Below are 18159 nucleotides of genomic sequence, written 5' to 3'. Positions count from 1 at the left end.
AAACTAAAAATATTTTTCAAATAAAGATTTTAGAAAACATAAAAAAAAAGTTTGGGCCCTCCCTGGTGGTGCAGCAGGTTAAAGCGCAGCACTGAGAAGCTGGAGCCACTTCGGCATGAGTTTAGTCCTGGGCCTGGAGGTGATCTTCATGGAGTGGCAGCCCTTTTCTGACCTGCCTGCTGTTCCCCTTGGCAGTGTATTTCGTAGGTTGGCCTGTCCTGCTCCCCATTCTGTCTCTGGTGAATCCTCTCACTGCCCCCACACTTCTGGCCTGTGCCCCAGTTCTGTATGCATAGATAAATAAATCTTAAAAAAAAAAAAACTGTTGTCTGAAATGAGGTTGAAATGTAACTCCAGTCCAGAGGAGCTGACTTTTGAAGGAAGCTAAAATGTCCAAAGGAAAGAATGTTGGTTTTATGTTGTGTAAAAAAAAAAAAAAAAAAAGGGAAAGTGTTACAGTAGTCTCCGGTAGAATAATGACTACAGAGAGAAACATGGAATAAAGAAAACAAACCAACTGAGAAAAAGCTGGGGAACCCGAAAAATAAGATGGAATAAGTCCAAAGTTACATGAATATAAATCCTCATTTTTAAACTGGAAATACAAAATCTGACTTTGAATGTTCAGGCAACAGCAGGAAGCCAAGGCTGGCTCTGCTTTGCAGTTGTAACATGCAGACACTTGGAATTCTAATGGGACCTTCCAGTGTCAAGCCCAGAGGAGCTGTCTGGTTCTTGAGGAAAGAGTCTGGACTGAAAAGCCGGGAATAGAGAGCAGCGCCCCACGTTGTCTGGCATGGCCAACCAGCAGCTGGAGAAAACCCTAGTCTTGGAGCTGTAAATGTCTGTTCTTGGCTTTATGGCACATCTGCAGTCATGCCCACTCGCTGAAAGCTATCTGATTGCTTACCATGTTACTAACTTGTAAAGTTGGCTAGTAATGGCTTTAATAATCTGGCTTCAAAAACTAAGGGTGTAAAATAAAATAATGCAAGAACAAATTCAAGTTGCCTTCCATGCCTGTTCAGTACTTTCAGATGCTAAGCTGGAGAATTACATCAGGCAGTTTGTCCAAGATCAAATAGCTAGTAAGTGAGAGGCAGAATTGTTCATCTTTAACCATTTCTGCCTGTGAAGTAACCCACTAAGGAACTGAAATGAAATCGATGGTAGTTTGCAAACTTAGGTTGAGTGCAGTCTCAGGTAGAAGCGTTTATGAATCACAGTTGAGAAGGCTAGAGCAGCACCCAAGCAGGTAAACATGGAATGAGCCAGGACCGGGCAGCTTACCACTGGGCCAGGCCGTAAGTGGATGGACAGGCCAATTTGCGCCAGGTGTCTGGTACCACGTCGTAACTCATGGAGGACAGCTGTGCTTCCATGTCAGGAGACAATGGCAGCTCCCCCTGGCAGGGAGGAAAGGTCAAATAGTGAATGTCTCTATGGTGTAGCTTACGCCAGTCCCACTTAAACTTACCTTCAAACCGAGGTCTAATTGTTGAAGTGATACACGTATTTCCTGAAGAAGAAGGTTCATCCTCTCACATTCTTGGAAACAAACAAGGACATAGGGGCTTCTGTTTGAGTTTTTTTGCATTATATCTGCCATATTGAATTCTTCTGGAAGTTTCTCCAAAATGTCATCCAAGATATTCTTAACCTTAAATCATTAACACAAAGATTTATCTCCTTTATCTCATTTTCTGATCCGTGAACACACATTTTTAAGTCCTGGCCGACTTGTCTGAGACCTAAGTGAGGTAGAACAGAAGCCCTCCACTCCCAGGAGATGGGCCGAGTTGTGCTGCGAGTTACCCCTTACGTCAGTGTAGCACTCTCCCCTTCTTTGGGCCCCACAGTCCAGTCAGGGAGGAGCTGCCATTTGTTCACACTGTATTCCCTGTTAGCATTTAGGGAACATAGAAATTCACCAACTATAAGTAGATGTCACCAGACTATTCTACTACTTTCCCCACGGACTGTCCTAGAATCCTGGGGACAGTTACAGATCAACATTTCCTAAACAGGTCTCTACTATATAGTTCTTGCCCTAGACAAAAGAAGGCTTTTCATTGAGGGTGTGAACAGGTCTAGAATAAGTGCGCTTATCAGTGTATTATTGTCTCTGCTGTTTCGCTGAGCAGGGAAACCAAATAGCTAAAAAAAAAAAAAAAAAAAAAGACTGAAAGTATTGCCTTGGGTGGCTGTTTGGCATTCTTTAATTTCTCAGGCTACTGCTTATGGTTCTGACATGTTCATCAGTTGCTTTAGCACTCTGGCAAGTATTATGTCAGGTACTGGAAACTTAAATTCATTTACAACAGTGACAGATTATAAAACACAACATAGAAGAGGAATGAAAGAACCGCCTTGGAATTAGCTAGCATGTGGTTTCCTCATTGGCCCTTTCTAATTGTCTGGTTTTGGCAAGTCAACCTAAACTGAAGTCTGCAGGAGGGATCCTGACACTGCTCAGCTACTGAGGGTTAAATGGCCTATCTGTAAATCGCTGGGTGCCTAGCAGAAAGCACCCAGTCGGTGGTGTGGTTACAATCTGTTTGCCCATCTGTGGTGTGGAAGCATTTACCTCAAGTTTTGCAAGTTCTGGTTTAATGATAAGCTTCCATGTTGGAAGATTGTATCCTAAATTCTAGGTGAGGACCTCCCTGCTTCTACAAATGCTTCAGTTTTTTTCCCCAGTAAGTGAACTTTTTCCTTCCTTAAAATTTTAGCATCCATATATAGGTAAGGTCTGTACAGGATAAAGCACATGGCAAAATCTTAAAGCTTCTGTAATAGACAAATATCTTAATCTTCAAAAAATATTATGGAAAACTCCTAGGACCTAGTTATAATTAGATCTAACAGTGTGTTCCAACAACCCAGATCCTTGTCAATCAAATCTTGATTATTCTTAGAAATAGGTCTAATTGGAAAAATAAGCCAGATAAGAATTCTAATTTTATATAAAAAGAAAAAGGGTTTCATGTCAATTTCTCATCCCCATCATTCAAAGGCAAAAACAAAAAACCAAAACCTTCAAATAACGGTGCCAATCTACCAGGAATATATTAAAAAAAAAACCTTAATTATGTATCAAATATCATTAAGAGTGAAAGGCAAGCACAAATTTTGAAAATATTTGCAATATATGTATCTAATAAAGAACTCATGTTTAGAATAGAGTTTACGTTACAAATCATGACAAAGTTTGACGATCCATTAAAAGCTGGGCCAGCAACCAGCACACCTGTGAACATGTATCTAATTGGTCATGAGCAAATGGAAAGATGTTCAACATTAGCATTTAAGGGAGGAATGCAGAGTTAAACCCACAGTGAAATACCATTCCCCCTTAAAAAACCACAAGGAAAAAGAATAGCTGGAAGTTTCCCACACTGTTGGTGTGAGTGTAACTGTTCCAACCACTCTAGAAAGCTTTTGGGAGTACCCATCAAAGCTCAGCTTTGTACCTTGTCATCCAGCAGTTCAAATTCTGGGTGTAGAAAAGTGAATATTTTAAGATAACATTGGGAGCTAACTTCGTCTTGGCAAAAGACTGTACAAGAAGAAAATGTTCACAATGTTCACAAGCATGAAACTGGTAACAACCCAAATGCCCATCCATTGTAGAATGTCTGGAGATAACAGAATACTAAAGAAAATGAGATTCCACAATGGTAATGAATCTCACAAATGTGGCGTGAAAGGAGCCAGCCACAACTGAATGTGTGCACCACTGATATGGTAAAGCTAATCTACTGTGACAGGTGGGTGACAGGTGAGGAGAGCAGCTACCCTGGGCGGGGAATGGGTGTGTTACCTGGTAAGGGGGATGAGTATCCTCCCAGAGACCTGGGATGGTTCATATTTTAATCTGAGTGGTTTTACGGGTGTATAACAAAGGTAAAAGCCCATCGCGTTGTCTAGACTTAAAGCATTTCACTATCTGCACGCTATGCCCCATGAGCAGACAGACCTCTACCTTTTCCTCCATGGACTGCCCCAGCTCCTCACTGCTGAGCGCGTGGCTGGGCTGCATCTCCAGCAAAGTTCTGAAGAGCGTGTTGGACATCACAGTCAAGAACTCTATTTCAGCATTTGGGTGGAGGCCGTACAGGGCTGGGCTCTCTGGAGGAAGCCTCTCCTCTATGTACTGGTGGTAGCCCTGATAGTCAAGATTTGGTGGGGCTGCAAATCCAGGTGCCAGCATTAGTTCATCTTCTATCTTTAGCCACAAAGAAGGGAAAATTGGTTATTTCAGATCTAAATGGGCACCCATCATTGCTCCCAATTTGGGACCGTTCTTATAAGGCCCCAGTACAATGCTGAACCTTTGGCAATCAACCCTTCATTCTGTGTCTGACACCAGGCTGACCTGGGGAGGATTTCTGCCTGGAGACTCACGTAGAATGCAATACAGGCACATGGGCGAGCAGGTGCTAGCCCCCTTCTGTGTTCTGGCCACCCAGTTACATGCATCATTGATTCTCTCAAGCATCTCTAAGGTGTAGAGAAAAACTGACCCAGAGGAACTGGCCCAGACAGATGTTAATGTGGACTCTGAACTTCGAATAGGATTGCACAGCCTGAGCTCTCCCAGGGTGCCATTCCTTTCAAAAACATAGCGCTTCAAGTTCTTTTTTATACAATGCACAGAAATTGCATAAACAGATATAACTATATGTACATATGTGGAAAACTATGTAACCTGTATAATGGTCTGCAGAGCAGTAGATACTGAGGGTCAAAGGCAACACCACCTCCCCACCAGGGGCTCCTCAGACAGAGTCAGTGCTGCTCATCCCAGGAGGTGCACACAGCCCTTGGGACAGGGCCATGCACATCCGCGGGCTGAGCATGCCAAGGCCCAAGGCCGGTATGGGGCACGCCCACTTGAAGGTTGTGAAGAAACCAGACTTTCCACATTGGAGGATGCTCTTTAAGAAGGTAATATGAGCAGCAACACCAAACCTAAATGCTACAATGTAGTTCTTCAAAAACAAAAATGCAACAAAAGAATTCACAGACCTGTCTCTGATCAGACAGCACCTAACAATTTTCTAGTTTATTGTAATTTCAGATTCTTCCCTCCAGTGTTCTTTAGTTCCCTGGGCCTCGAAATACCTCTGCTTTAACTATACCACTTTTTCCTACTATAAATCCAATCTTTCCTCAGATGTACAGAGAGATTGAAAAAAAGAAACTATTACCTAATGTAGTTAATGCCTACATTTTTACTTTTCTGAAAATGAGATTTATAACCGTAAGTTACACCATAACACCTGCAGTATAGCTCAACAGAAGAGACTTGCAGGAGTGAATGTTATGTCCCTCAGGAACAGGTCCTGAGCACCCAGTGTCCTCAGCAAGCCTTGGAAGTATAAGAGATTCATATGACCTATTAAGGAAGTCAGGACAAACCTGTGTGGTTTTTCTACTTGTCATTTGTAACAGTGATGTGTTCCTCCCTGCTCAACTGTGCCATTCCAGACACCCACTGAGCCCATATCCACGAGACAATGCTGAGTGGGAATCCCAAAAGACATTTAAAATGTTGAGTTGGCATTTCTATTTTTTTTAGCATTTCTATTTTTCTTTTGTACTAGGATTGTCAGAAAATCCAGTCTTTTATAAAACCAGAACAAACATCTTGATGAGTATGAGAAGAATCAACCTGGATGATCTCACTATTAATATCCACTAACTTGACTTGTTTTATTATTCAATTGTTCAACTGTTGGCATTTGTCTTTATTATTTATGTAACAAAGACTTTCAAATTTAAATTTCATCTCACTCAGGGTGACCAAAACCATACTGTGAAGGAGACTGAAACTCCCCTTTATTAGCCTCTGATAGCTAGGTGAGGCAACATAAAAACATGAGCACCAAGTATGAATAGTAAAAGTAAGAGTTAACCACATTCAAACTGTATTTCCTGTAAACAAGGACTTGGTCTTCCCTGTGCTTATAGATGAAAAAAGTTTAAAAGCCATTGGTCATTTGTCCTTAAAGTTAAAAGTTTCAAGTCAAAACACCCAAAATGGAGCACTTAGAAATGCTGAAATGTGGAGAGGACCAGGGTGGTGCTTAGACAGTGCTGGTGGGGCTGCACATGGCCATGACTTCTAGAAAGAGAATTAGGCAGTCAGTTCACAGCTACAACAAACGTCTTCTGCTCCCTAGTCAGAAAGTAAAGAGAAACAGCAAACTCAGGGGGAGGCCCTTGGCTTATAGTCTGGTTCACTTCCCATCCTTGAGGAAGGGTTTGGTGGACATAAAAAATGAGTTTGCCTACACTGCAACCCCTTCAGTAAACTGGGGTGTGTAACAACTTCCTGATTGTGGCTGTGATGATTTAATGGCAAAGTATGGCAACAGCCAGAGACACCGCCAGCTTTTACAGATGGTAGTTTGTCTGCCCTGCACTAGAAGGAGTGATTACTTTAAGGACATCTGGAGATTTTTAGAGGAAAAATAAAACCTGAGGAAATCCTACTATAAAGTCCTAGTTCGTTGTCAAGCAAGCTAAGTCTGAAAAGCAAGCTTGGTTTAGAGAGCTGTCTTTTCCTCCTTTGAGAAAACTGTGAAGACTTCAAGTACTCTGAAGTCCATCCCCTGCTGCACTCCAGGGCTCTGTGAAAGCTGCTCCTTGCTGGTGGGGCTGGACTGTGGTGCTCTCCACATTGTGGCCTCTTTCCAAGCTCAGGGGGGAGGAAGAGCAGTTTGAAAGGTTGCTGTAATGTCTCTAGGACGTGCTAGCTCTAAATAACTTTTCTTTAAAAGCAGACACACAGCCATTAAGGATGCTCAACAGCCTGAGTCTTCAGGGTAATACAATTCAAAGCCATACCATGCCACCATCACTCCAGCTGAAATTGCTGGCTTAGTTATAATTTTTTTTTGTTGTTTTTCCAGTCAGTTAAGTAGGTATATTTTCTTGAATCAGTTAATTAAACACTTCACCCCGCACCAAGATGTTTAAAATAAAAACTGTGGACACCAACAGTGCTATCAAGATACGGACTGTGTGACTATGTTGCTGGTGGGGATATAAGACAGTATAATCCCTTTGGAAGACATTTTGATGGCTCCTCAAAATATTAACCAAGTGTTTCATGAGTCCACAGAAATGGAAAGACACTTGTCCATGAATGTTCAGAGCAGCATTCCTCACAATAGCCGAAAAGTGAAAACAGCCCAAATGCCCATGCCTGGATGAATGGATAAGCAAAGCGAACTGTATCCATTTGAATATTTGGCCATAGAAAGGAATGAAATGCTGATACATGCTCTAGTATGGGTGAACCTTGAAATCATTCAGCTAAGTGAATGATGTCAGACACAAAAGGCCACATATTTTATAATTCCATTTCTGTGAAATGCCCAGAAGAAACAGGTGACTGAAAACCGAGCCGTGGGTGCAGACTGAGAGGCAGGGATGGCAGTGACTGCTGGTGGGCACAGCGTTTTCCTTCGGGATGATGAAGATGCTCTAAGCTAGGTTGTGGTGAGGCCCGCACTACTGTGAATACAGTAAACCGATTTAAATTGGTACATCGATGGGATGTGAGTTATAATTCAATAAGGCTGTTTTTAAATGAATCAGTGGAATCGTGCAGCGGTAGATAAGTCCTAAGGGATTTGAGGTCATCTTTGCAGAAGTCAGTGTCGGGCACAATTAGAAATGGGAAAAGCGAACAGACCCTTTGGGGTTGTCCTGCTACTTTGTCCTGCCCTTCCTTTGTGGCACTGAGTGAAAGGCCCAGCTGCTCCATTGCCTCTCCTGGTGGTCCTGGTTATACCGCACAGCTCCCTGTACTGAGTCAACAACTGCTTTCACCCTGGTGGCCCTGTGCCAGGGCCCCAGAATGCATCAGGGATTTTCAGAAATAATTCCCAGTTGGAGGACATTATCATGGGGTCATCAGATAATGCTTCATTTTATGACTAAATAAGCAAAGGGTCGTCCTGCGGGAAAGCTAGACAGGAAGTTAGTGGCGCAGCACAAACTAGAACTCTGTCCTCCGGTATCGCCCAGAGTTGTTCTCAGAGGCACCATCAATGTTGACGTGACCTGTGCGCGCCCCCCCCCTCCCCCGCCACTGATCAGCTTCAGTCAGGCCAGGGGCCCCACCCACAGCACATGGCCATCGGGGTGCGACTGGGAGCTCAAGGCTGGTTTTGCTACTCGCTGGCCATTCGACCTCTGAAGATCAGTTTTTTTATTAAATGGGATATTACCTTCTTTGCAGGATTGTAGTAGAGACAAGAAATAGTGCACATGAACTACATAACACTCACCTAGACACAAAGAGGAATTTCATAAATGGTTTCCAGGGTTATCGCAGATTAAATAAAGCATAGTAAAGTATGAAATACGTTATGAAAATGTCTACTTCAAGATAATAAAACTACCTTCCATTTGTCAAGCATTTTCTTTTACCAATACAGCCAGACCATAGGCTGAGCCAGTCTTGATTTGATTTGGCATGAAGCTGAGCGATTTGTCGTGAAGCTGAGCAAATGTAAGGCAGAACAGAATTTGAAGCCAGGTGTTTTTTTTTTTTTAACTTCCAAATCTCTGAATTGTTCCTCTAGATCACTAAGATGGTTTTAAATATATGACAACTTTCTGGTGACTTGAAACCTTATTTCCAAAAACAAATTTACTGGACTACTTGTTTAGCACTAACAAGTGCGTGGCTTGCACAGGAAAATGGCTCCTACCCTAACTTTGGCCAGAGACCCTTACGTACGTCATACGTACGTCAGCATTAGGGAACCTGAGTGCACCTCAATCATTTAACAAGAAACTCAGCTATCCTCCTAACAGGGCAGTGTTCCTGAGAGTATTCTAGTTCCTTACTTAAGAGCAGCAGGACTTCGAATGCCACCATTAATGGGCTGCTTTTTTTTTTTTTTAATCACATTCCAATGCAACCAGAGACACTAATTTCCAAGTAAGTTAACCCTATAGGAGAAATGACAAAAGATGTCCTGCGGATGCTAAATGCTGGATCGGTTTCCTTATAAACATTGTCCAAGTACGAGCAGGACAAATGTGCATCCAAACAAAATAACAGGGATTTGGAAGCATCGGACACCAATTCAACAAGTGTTTTAATTTTTGCTTTAGTGATCCGGAAAGGTAGCACTGGCCAATGAAGATAAAAGACTGTAAATGAAGCATTTTCATACTGAAAATTTCACAGGTCTGCAAGGAAGGGTGGACACCTAAATTCTAAAAGGCTAAAAGACACACCAGTGATGGCCCTCAAGTTACATCATCTGTACTTATTTTACAATTATTTGAATGGGAGTTCAGACCTGTGAAGGTTAATGGACTGTCTCATTTGGCAACAGTAATTCTCTCCTTTTCCTCAGGCCACAGCCAGAGAGGGACCATCAGCCTTGCTGTTCGCTCTGCCCCTCGACCTCCACCATCATTTGGAGAAATCAGCCTCTAGAAGGGTCGTGTGCCAACACTGTTTATCTTTCCCATCTCCATGGTAACCTGCTCCAGACCTCCTCTGAGGAGTGACTTCCAATTGTGTTAAACTGAAATTGTCTTTCTGACCTGTGAAATCCTATTTATTAGAACAAGGGAAAGACCAAGAAACTCACAAGCCAAAGAAACATAGTGGTCACATGGAAGGAAAGTTTTTTTTTTTTTTTCCTGCATTGTCTCCACATAGTTAAACATTAATAATAAAAAAAATCTGTCTCGAATTTTGTACATTTAAAGTATAATCTATCATGTCTTATGTTTATATTCATACAAATGGACATGTAAAAAATGGACTTGATCAAAATTATGCCATGCTTTTATGAAATGAACTTCTCAGAGAAATTATAAGCAAGAGGTTGCTCAAGCAATTAAAAAGTATTTATGTGGCAATGCTGTAAGCATGTTTGGTGTCTCACCCAACAGGGAGGTTTAGGTGTCTCACCCAAGCAGAGTGTAGGGTACCTTAGGTTTCAAAAAGAGAGCAGGCAATGGCCACAAACCTGGAAACATCTAGAGAGAAGGCACCGAGGAGAATGTGCCTTCCACCTTTGGCAGTTTCAACATAGAAAATAACAATGAGTGCTTCTGCCACAGACACAGCCTTGCTCTGTGAAAACTGTAAAGTCACTCATCTAGGAGCCTCCAATCCACAGACCTCTTATCTCGGTCAGGGCTCTGCTCTGCCCGTGATAACTGAGTGCCCTGGGGCAAAGCACCACTCCTCAGTCCTTTTGTCTAGTAAATGGGTCACAGTGTCAGTTCTGTATACTTTGTAGGGCTGAAAACCCAGTGATCAGTATGGCGAGAAGGTGCACATTGGCACATTCTCACTCCTACAGGGATCATCTTAGCTTCTCCAGGTATTTATGTTTGGTATATGGCCCAGCTGTGGTTTCAGCCGCACATTTAGTGTGGTTTTGAATCTGTACACCTCAGTTTTTGAAGAGCATGCCTGCAACTCATATAAAGTTACACGCAATGTTATGTTACTTAATTTTTTTTAATGATTTTACATTTCTAAGAAATTTCCAAACTCTCCTGAAGGTGGGCCAGAATCCATTCACAAAAGACCAAGAATCCTCCATGCCATTCAAGAATTTTCTATATAGTGAAATTAGTTTTAAAAATCTTTTCCAGCCTTTTTTCCTCAGTGAAATGAATTAAAAAGTCTTACCAGAGAAGGATTCATAAATTCTTCTAAATACACACGACACAGCTTGCGATCCCAGTCATCTGTGATGTGGCCCCCATACATGATCTCACCAAATAGGTACCGGAGGTCTTCCCACGGGACCTGGGGAAAGTATGCAAATCCTCACTTCTGGATGCAGAGCGTCTGCCTCAGAGCAGCCAGCCAGTGGCACAGACCTCACTGGTCTCTTGAACACAAAGCCCAACCTCCCAGGCCCCCCAAACAGCAACACTTAAAAGATTCAGAAATTGTCAAAACTTCTACAAAGTGCTTCTTAGGAGAATGATTTTCAGTGTTTTTAGTACATTCAGTGAAAATTCACTTAACACTGAGCTTTTAATGAAAAATTAATTCCTAGACCATGTTATGTAGGGAAAGTTTACATATTCGAGGTCTCATGCAAAAACCACGAGGGATATTATTTCACAGGGTCTTTGACGTATGACATGGTTTTATGATCTGGTGTAGAAGAGAAAGAAAATCCCATATAATTTGAATTTGAGGTGTATTTTGAATTTTATCACCTTACCAAAGTCCAGGCAAGCCAGTCCCTTTGCCACAGATTGATTTCAGGGTTTGGTTTATGACTGGCCTGCACAATTGTTCTGAGGGTTATAACTGATGACAGTGCTGTAGTTGAGTCAAGAAATCACGTATCTCCTCTTTATTTGACTTAGCAGAGTTTGAAGTCTCTCTTTGCTACCCTTTAGCTTCCTCTGGGTTTGCAAAACATGCCAGTTTATGATGAAGCCTTTCTAGTCAGGAACCTTTATACCCTCGGGGCCAGTATATTACCTCCCAACTGTTCAAGTAAAAACTTAATTATAGCCTTCATTTGTTGCATGATGTGACAGAACAAGTAAAATTGCTTCAACTATTCCAATGTACTTGCTACAAGTTTATTTGAATTTGAATAAATGAACCTCCAATATGTCTTTCTTTTAAGCCAGTTTAATGTGAGTGAAAAATCCAAACTGACAAGAGGGCACCATGGTCTTTCAACTACCCCATGGCCTACCTTCCATCTAGCAGGGATGGATGGGAAACTAAGACTTCCTCATTTTATTCCCCTTTCTGATTACCTTTAATTAATGCCTGCTATATATTTTAGCATCTAACACGTATCTCCCTCAAGATTTTAATAGGCTAGGGATTTGTCCTTTTCAATAATTAATTCTCTTTTCCCAAGTCCCAATCTTGGTTTTATACATTTTAAAGAATGTTTGGAAGACCATTTTGTAGATCCAAACTCTATGCACATAATAACTTAATCCCCAAATCCTGGCAACTTGCTCTGCAATATGTGGCAAATGTTGGGTCAAGATATAAGAAAGACAGAAGAGAGTGTGGTGAAAACCTAAGGTTGCATGGATCCTAGAATAGCAACAGAAGTGGCAGGACATGTCACAATTCAACTGGTCAACTGGCCCTGCCACACCTTGGGTGCGGGAGTTGGGGAAAAATGCAAGTGTCAACTTCTTTCTCCCTCTCATTTTACCTCAATTGTGTCAAGGATTTCACTCAAACGGGGCAGGTTTCCTGGTCTTAGCCACCTGTCCCAGTTATACAAGATTTGGGTAAAAGTATTAAATGTTCATGTCTTTTTCGACCCCAAGCTATTGAAATCCATTTCACATGCAACATTTTCACCAAAATGTTGAGAGTATCCCAAGTATTTCTCATAATGATCAAAATATACTAAAAATATGCAGATTTACCCTTTAATTTCATATATTAAAATGATATATGTGGAAGACTGATCATCATATAACCTATTAAACCATGTATTTTGGGTACAGTTTATTCAAAACGTGTTTCTTGAACAAACAGACCTGTCTTAGGTACCACATAAACATATTCTAATAGCAGTCAGTTCACCTCTGAAACTTGAGAAAACTTTGGTAACAAAAACTGTAACAATGGTCAGCAAAAAAACATAAAGCATCTATTTTTTTAAGTAGAAACAAGAATGTGCTATTTTAAAGGCTCTTTATAGAACATGTGCCCTAAAGCACGGCATGCACCTAGCTGGGCTTTGACAGATATATCTCAATTTTAACAGATTTAACTTAATATGAAAAGTTCCTCATGTGAGGACTAAGGTAGAAAATTCTTAGGAATGGTTCTTCCTTTTTAAAGTCCAATCATCAGTTTTATAGGAGTTTACACAAATGTTCTTGATGAAGCACTCCCATTCCTATCTGTAAGATACATTTTAACTATGAAATAAAATCATTCATCTACCTTTAACTTCAAACCAAGGGGAACGTTACTGAGAAAGTCACAACAAGGTGGCATCCTTAATACATAATAATGACATATGCAGGAAATGCACCATTATTTATACATGTGACGCGCTGTAAATTGCTTCCATCATCAGAACTAATTGTAGTGATTATTAATGCAGTGTTATGAACTGTCAGAATTGCTGTATGTAATTACATTTGTGCAAATGCTTCATTACCTGCCTAATGAATCTGGCATATATGCACATGTAAACCACTGTTTTTGTTAACATAATGAAGGACATTTTTTTTTTTTTTACTTGCACTAAGCTGTTGATGTAGAACTGGTTTGACCTATCTTAGGAAGTACAAGCTTCCACTGCTAGAAAAACCTTTGATCTGGTTTCTTTTCACACTTGGCAGAAGATGTATACATAGTGTCAGCTATTTCAGTAATAGCTTCAAAAGAGAAATTATGGTCCACTTTGACAGTACCCAAAGAGTGACAGATTCAGTACATGCTGCAGAAGGTTGTCTGACCACTGGCACTTACATTAGGGTTTGCCTCTAAGTAGTTGTAGAGGACATTGGCACAAATGGTGAGGTCTCCGGGATTGAAGGGGTAACTTCGGCTCCAGCCCTGTGGGCCAAACCTCAATCTTCCGGCAACACAGGCATGGAAGTAGCACAGAGAAAAGAGGATGCTTTTAAACTCCTGTTCCTTGGAACATACTTCCAGTGTATCCTGGGAGAAAGGAAAAAAGTCTGGTTATCCATATGGTTTCAATGGGCAAGGATCTGAGTTTTCAGTAATCTTATAAAGGATTTTGAGACAGATGTGGGACACTGACTTTAAAAAGCAGTTTCAAGCAAGCTACCTACTCATGAAAATGTAATAGGCAACTACTTGGCATTTACCAGACTGTTGGTTCATGAGGAGTGCTTTGATTAGGCATCAATTACTCTTCTGAATGGTTTTAAATTCATCAGAGAATAAGACAAGTCATTTGACCAATAGTGATAGTGCTTCACATCACTAAATAAAAGGCCAGTTTTTGCAGTCAAATGCTCTACCCCTAAGCTATATTCCCAAAAGCAAGTATTTGAAGAAGAAGAGCAAAAGCACATAAGTGGAATTAATCCAGAAGGCTATAAAAATATGTATCACTTTCAACTATATTTTTAGGAAATCAAACAGATGCATCAAACTTTTAGGAATTATGATCTAATGAGGCACTTAGCACAGGCCTGAATTACAGCCAGTCTACAGGAAGCCCAAGGTACTGAAATAAGTATATTACCTCCATCTGTATTTCGTGTAATGTGCATCCTGGGAAACCTATTTTGTTGCAGACTATGACACGGGCAGAGATGTTGATTAAAGTAATCTATCTTGGTGCCCATTTTGGCTGGGTGTTTAGCTACTTACTTGGGTTAGTTTTATCCTCAGTAATAAAAAATAAGTGACAGGTGAATGTCCATTTATTAGTCTCTCATCACATAATCACTATAAGAAGCAAATAGGCTTGCTTTCTTTTTGTTTTAAAGATGTATTTATTTATGAATACAGAACTGGGGTATACAGGCTAGAGATGTAGAGGGTGAGAGGATTCACCAGAGACAGAGTGGGGAGTAGAACAGGCTGACTGATGAGGAACACTGCTAAGGGGAGCAGCGGGCGGGTCAGGAGAGGTCTGCTGTGCCATGTGGGTCATCTCCCTGGCTGGGAATTGAACTCATGCTGAAATGGCTTTAGCTTTGTAGTGCTGTGCTTTAACCTGCGGTGCCACCAGGGAGGGCCCAAGGACACTATATTTTTATAAATCAAGTGAAAAGCAAATTGAGGTCAGAGAAAAGTATCTTTATCTTTGTGAACAGAGAACAGGCACCTAAACATATATATACCGGCTTCTTCTTGCAAATCTTCTAATAAAATATGTCTATCTTTTCAGTTTATGACAGGAGTAAAAATAGCACTTGTTGATGAATCTTCTTTGAGAGGCAGACATTACTGAGTTGAAAGAAGCACAGATAAAGCTACAACCTACAAGAAGTGGTCCTTTCTTTAATGGATACCTTCTGACCATATTTATATAAATACCCTGGAGTGAGCAGAGTAATAAAGGGACTGATATTACTTTGTTAAGAATAAAGATAAATTAGGAGGTAAATTTTGATTTGGCCAGAATATTCAAAATACAGATTAATTTGACTTGAAAATTAAGATATGCAAAGTAAGTCAACAAGTGAAAGTAGACATCAAATGTGCATGTCAAATGTGACATACAAATAACCAAAGCAAATGAGTTAGCAAATCACAATAAATATAACTCTAAGCCCCTGTGAACAATGTGTAGCATAGGTTACCAAAGGAGTTGATGAAGGGGGTGGGAGGAAAATCACAGGTGGTACGTAAGTCGCAGCTAATGCATTTACTGTGAAGCTGGCCTCCTGCCAATCAGTGGTAAATCAACAACCAAAAAATTGTTTCAAAAAACAAAATTCTGGAATACAACATTTTACTTGTCTAGATTCCTTGGGTGTTCCTTTTACCTGAGGAGGGCACCAGAGAAATAGAGCGACTGGATTCACTTACCTGACCCGGATGTCTAGTAAGGTGGAGGGCATTCAGCACCCTGTGCTCGTGCCACAGGGTCTAGCAAGACAGTGCCAGGGACAGCACACTCTGGGGACAGTGTCCTCTATGTTACCACATTATCAAGGGCCTTACCAAAAACAGCTGACGGACAATTGGATGGAAGCATATTTGAAAATGAAATGCTCAGTTTCCTGAACAAACACAATTGCTTTAGGGAGTTGAGTTAATCTCATTAAATACCGAAAACTCTTCTTTTGTATTTACTTTGGGGAAGAGATTAAAAATATTTTATGTGATCAGAAATGAAAAGCTAAGGGATGATTAAAAAACAAACATGTTTGCTGTCATTCATAGAAAAGCACTTGGCAGATGTGTACCAGATTCAATAGGGATTTTTTTTTTTTAGGATCTTTTTTAAAACAGTCTACGTATAGCTAAAAATCACTCCGTTATTTCATTAAGCAATGAACTGTATGCTTCAGAACAATATCCTTAGTTGGACAATTTAGTATACATGCTGTTGGTTTGAGTACTGGTGGAGAAGGTACTATAGGAAAAGCTAAGCAGGTTGACATACTTCATAGGAAGTAACACTTCTCACAAGGGGGGCTAAATATTTATCACCAAATGTTTTATGTTTCCTTTTTAAGACTCATTCATCTTTCAAGAAAAATATTATTTACTAAGGGGCTCCCAGAATTAGAGGCAGGAATAGAATTCAAAGAAATAGCAACAAACAAAACTGAAAACCTGATTATTTACAAATAGATATGACCATTTGGAGGAGAATGCCAATAATGCAGATATCACTAATTTACATATGCACTAACTTATTTATATTTTATTTTGGAAAGAAATAAATATAAAAACAAGAAGGCAGTATGGTTACCATCTGAAAAGGAGTTTAAATTTACTAATATTAAAACTAGAGCCAAAATACTAAGCATTACACTAAAGCTCTTCCAAGTTATTATTGCTATCAACCTCGACATCAACAAGAATAACAATAGCTTTTCCTCTTTCTGAGGTAAGAGACGCTAGCCTGACACATTTGTCTTCAACAAGTGAGTTCTTCAAAAAACAAAGAACTTAAATTTGTGGTTGCAGTTTCTTACTTTAGGGTGAAACAAATATATTTTCTAGCAGTAGGAATAGAGGATGACACCAGCAAATCTGTGAAGAGATCAGTGTGCCACCCCTGCCCCCCCCAAGATTTCACCTCGTTCCCCTGCGTGGTGAGTATGAGCAGATGGCCTTGTGAGGAGCCACTTTGTTCTCCAGGCAGCTTTCTTACCTGGTCAAAGTTGTAGAGAGCAGCATGCAAATTGGCCAGCATTCCTGTGGGGGGCTCATTAGTGATCTTAATGGAATTTTCCAGGAGTCCTTGAGGGATGATATGTTCATTGGGTGTAGGTGCAGACTCAGCACTCATGAAAACTCTATAATCTCTGTGGCCAACTTGACTGAATCTTTCAAGGAGCTTCTCCAATGTTCCTAGCCACTTGGCTACCAAATGAACATTCTGAAAAACATATGATTTATAATTCCTATGAAACCAGTTTATTAAATTATAGAAATATATTTTCCTGTACATACAGAGGTTGAAAACTCAGAACCATGATTAAAAGTTTCCTTTATTATAGTATCAGAGGAAAAAATAAACAAACCAAAACAGGCTTGAACAGCAAACTCATGAAGTACTCCAACCATCACATGTTGTTTTTGTAAACTAAAATCTCTTCCAACACACTTAACTTACTTCAGCACCCATCAGTCACATCTGAGATGGAGGTACCTGATACTTTTGTGTCAGTTCAGATTCAATTACAAGACTTATCAAATGCAAAACAAAAACTGAAGATCAGAAGACAGGTACCAGATCCATCAAACGTCCCTGTTTGAGTGAAGTCTCCTCCACTCAAACTCCTACTCATCACTGTATGGACTCAAAAGGGTATGAAAGAGGAAAGTCTGGCTAAAAAAGAAAGCAGTCACTGTCTGTTAAGATTCTCTGCATACCTCTATAAAGTTAGTTTTCTTACACCTGACAGCTGTCAGAGATCTTGAAACAAATGCCACCATCACTGCTGGCTCTTTGGTTTACAACTGTAACATCACACACTTGCTTCTTTATTGCCAAACACCAACAGAGTGAAGCCTGGTAGTGGGCACTGGGACAGGAGATTAAAGGCCATGCTTCAGACTCCCTGGCTTTAGAAAGTTCTTAATATAATGATTGAAGTATCACCCCCAGAAATAATGTGATTATTTCCAACAACAACAGCAACAAACATTTCAGAGTAGAAGAGCTACAAACGTACAGAGTATGAAGATGAACAGGGGAATAGCTATTGTTTCTTGAAATGGTTGTTTTAAAAAGGCTTGTACTGGGCCCTCCCTGGTGGTGCAGCAGGTTAAAGCACAGTTCTAAGAAGCTTAAGCCATTTCAGCATGAGTTCAATCCCTGCCCTGGAGGTGACCCACATGGCATGGCATACTGACCCGCCTGCTGCTTCCCTCGATCTGCCTGCTATGCTCCCCACTCTCTGGTGAATCCTCTCATGGCCCCTGCACCTCTGGCCTGTACCCCAGCTCTGTAAGCATAAATAAATCTTAAAAAACAAACAAAC

The 18159-nt window shown here is 40.7% G+C and overlaps 1 protein-coding gene across 1 annotated transcript in view; it reads right to left on the bottom strand.

The window, feature by feature from the left end:
- The window catches only part of DNAH11 (dynein, axonemal, heavy chain 11), a 256915-nt gene that overhangs the window by 5628 nt on the left and 233128 nt on the right, over nucleotides 1-18159 (bottom strand). Inside the window, 6 exon segments of the mRNA XM_004676758.2 lie at nucleotides 1291-1406; nucleotides 1478-1660; nucleotides 3986-4228; nucleotides 10688-10807; nucleotides 13484-13675; nucleotides 16824-17051. Coding sequence (XP_004676815.1) covers nucleotides 1291-1406; nucleotides 1478-1660; nucleotides 3986-4228; nucleotides 10688-10807; nucleotides 13484-13675; nucleotides 16824-17051 — 1082 coding nt within the window.

The sequence above is a fragment of the Condylura cristata genome, unplaced genomic scaffold, assembly GCF_000260355.1.
Source record: "Condylura cristata isolate star-nosed mole 26May11 unplaced genomic scaffold, ConCri1.0 scaffold00005, whole genome shotgun sequence".
In the NCBI taxonomy this organism is placed as follows: Eukaryota; Metazoa; Chordata; class Mammalia; order Eulipotyphla; family Talpidae; genus Condylura; species Condylura cristata.
Note: the sequence above shows the minus strand (reverse complement) of the source record. Positions and strands in the feature narration are given on the sequence as shown.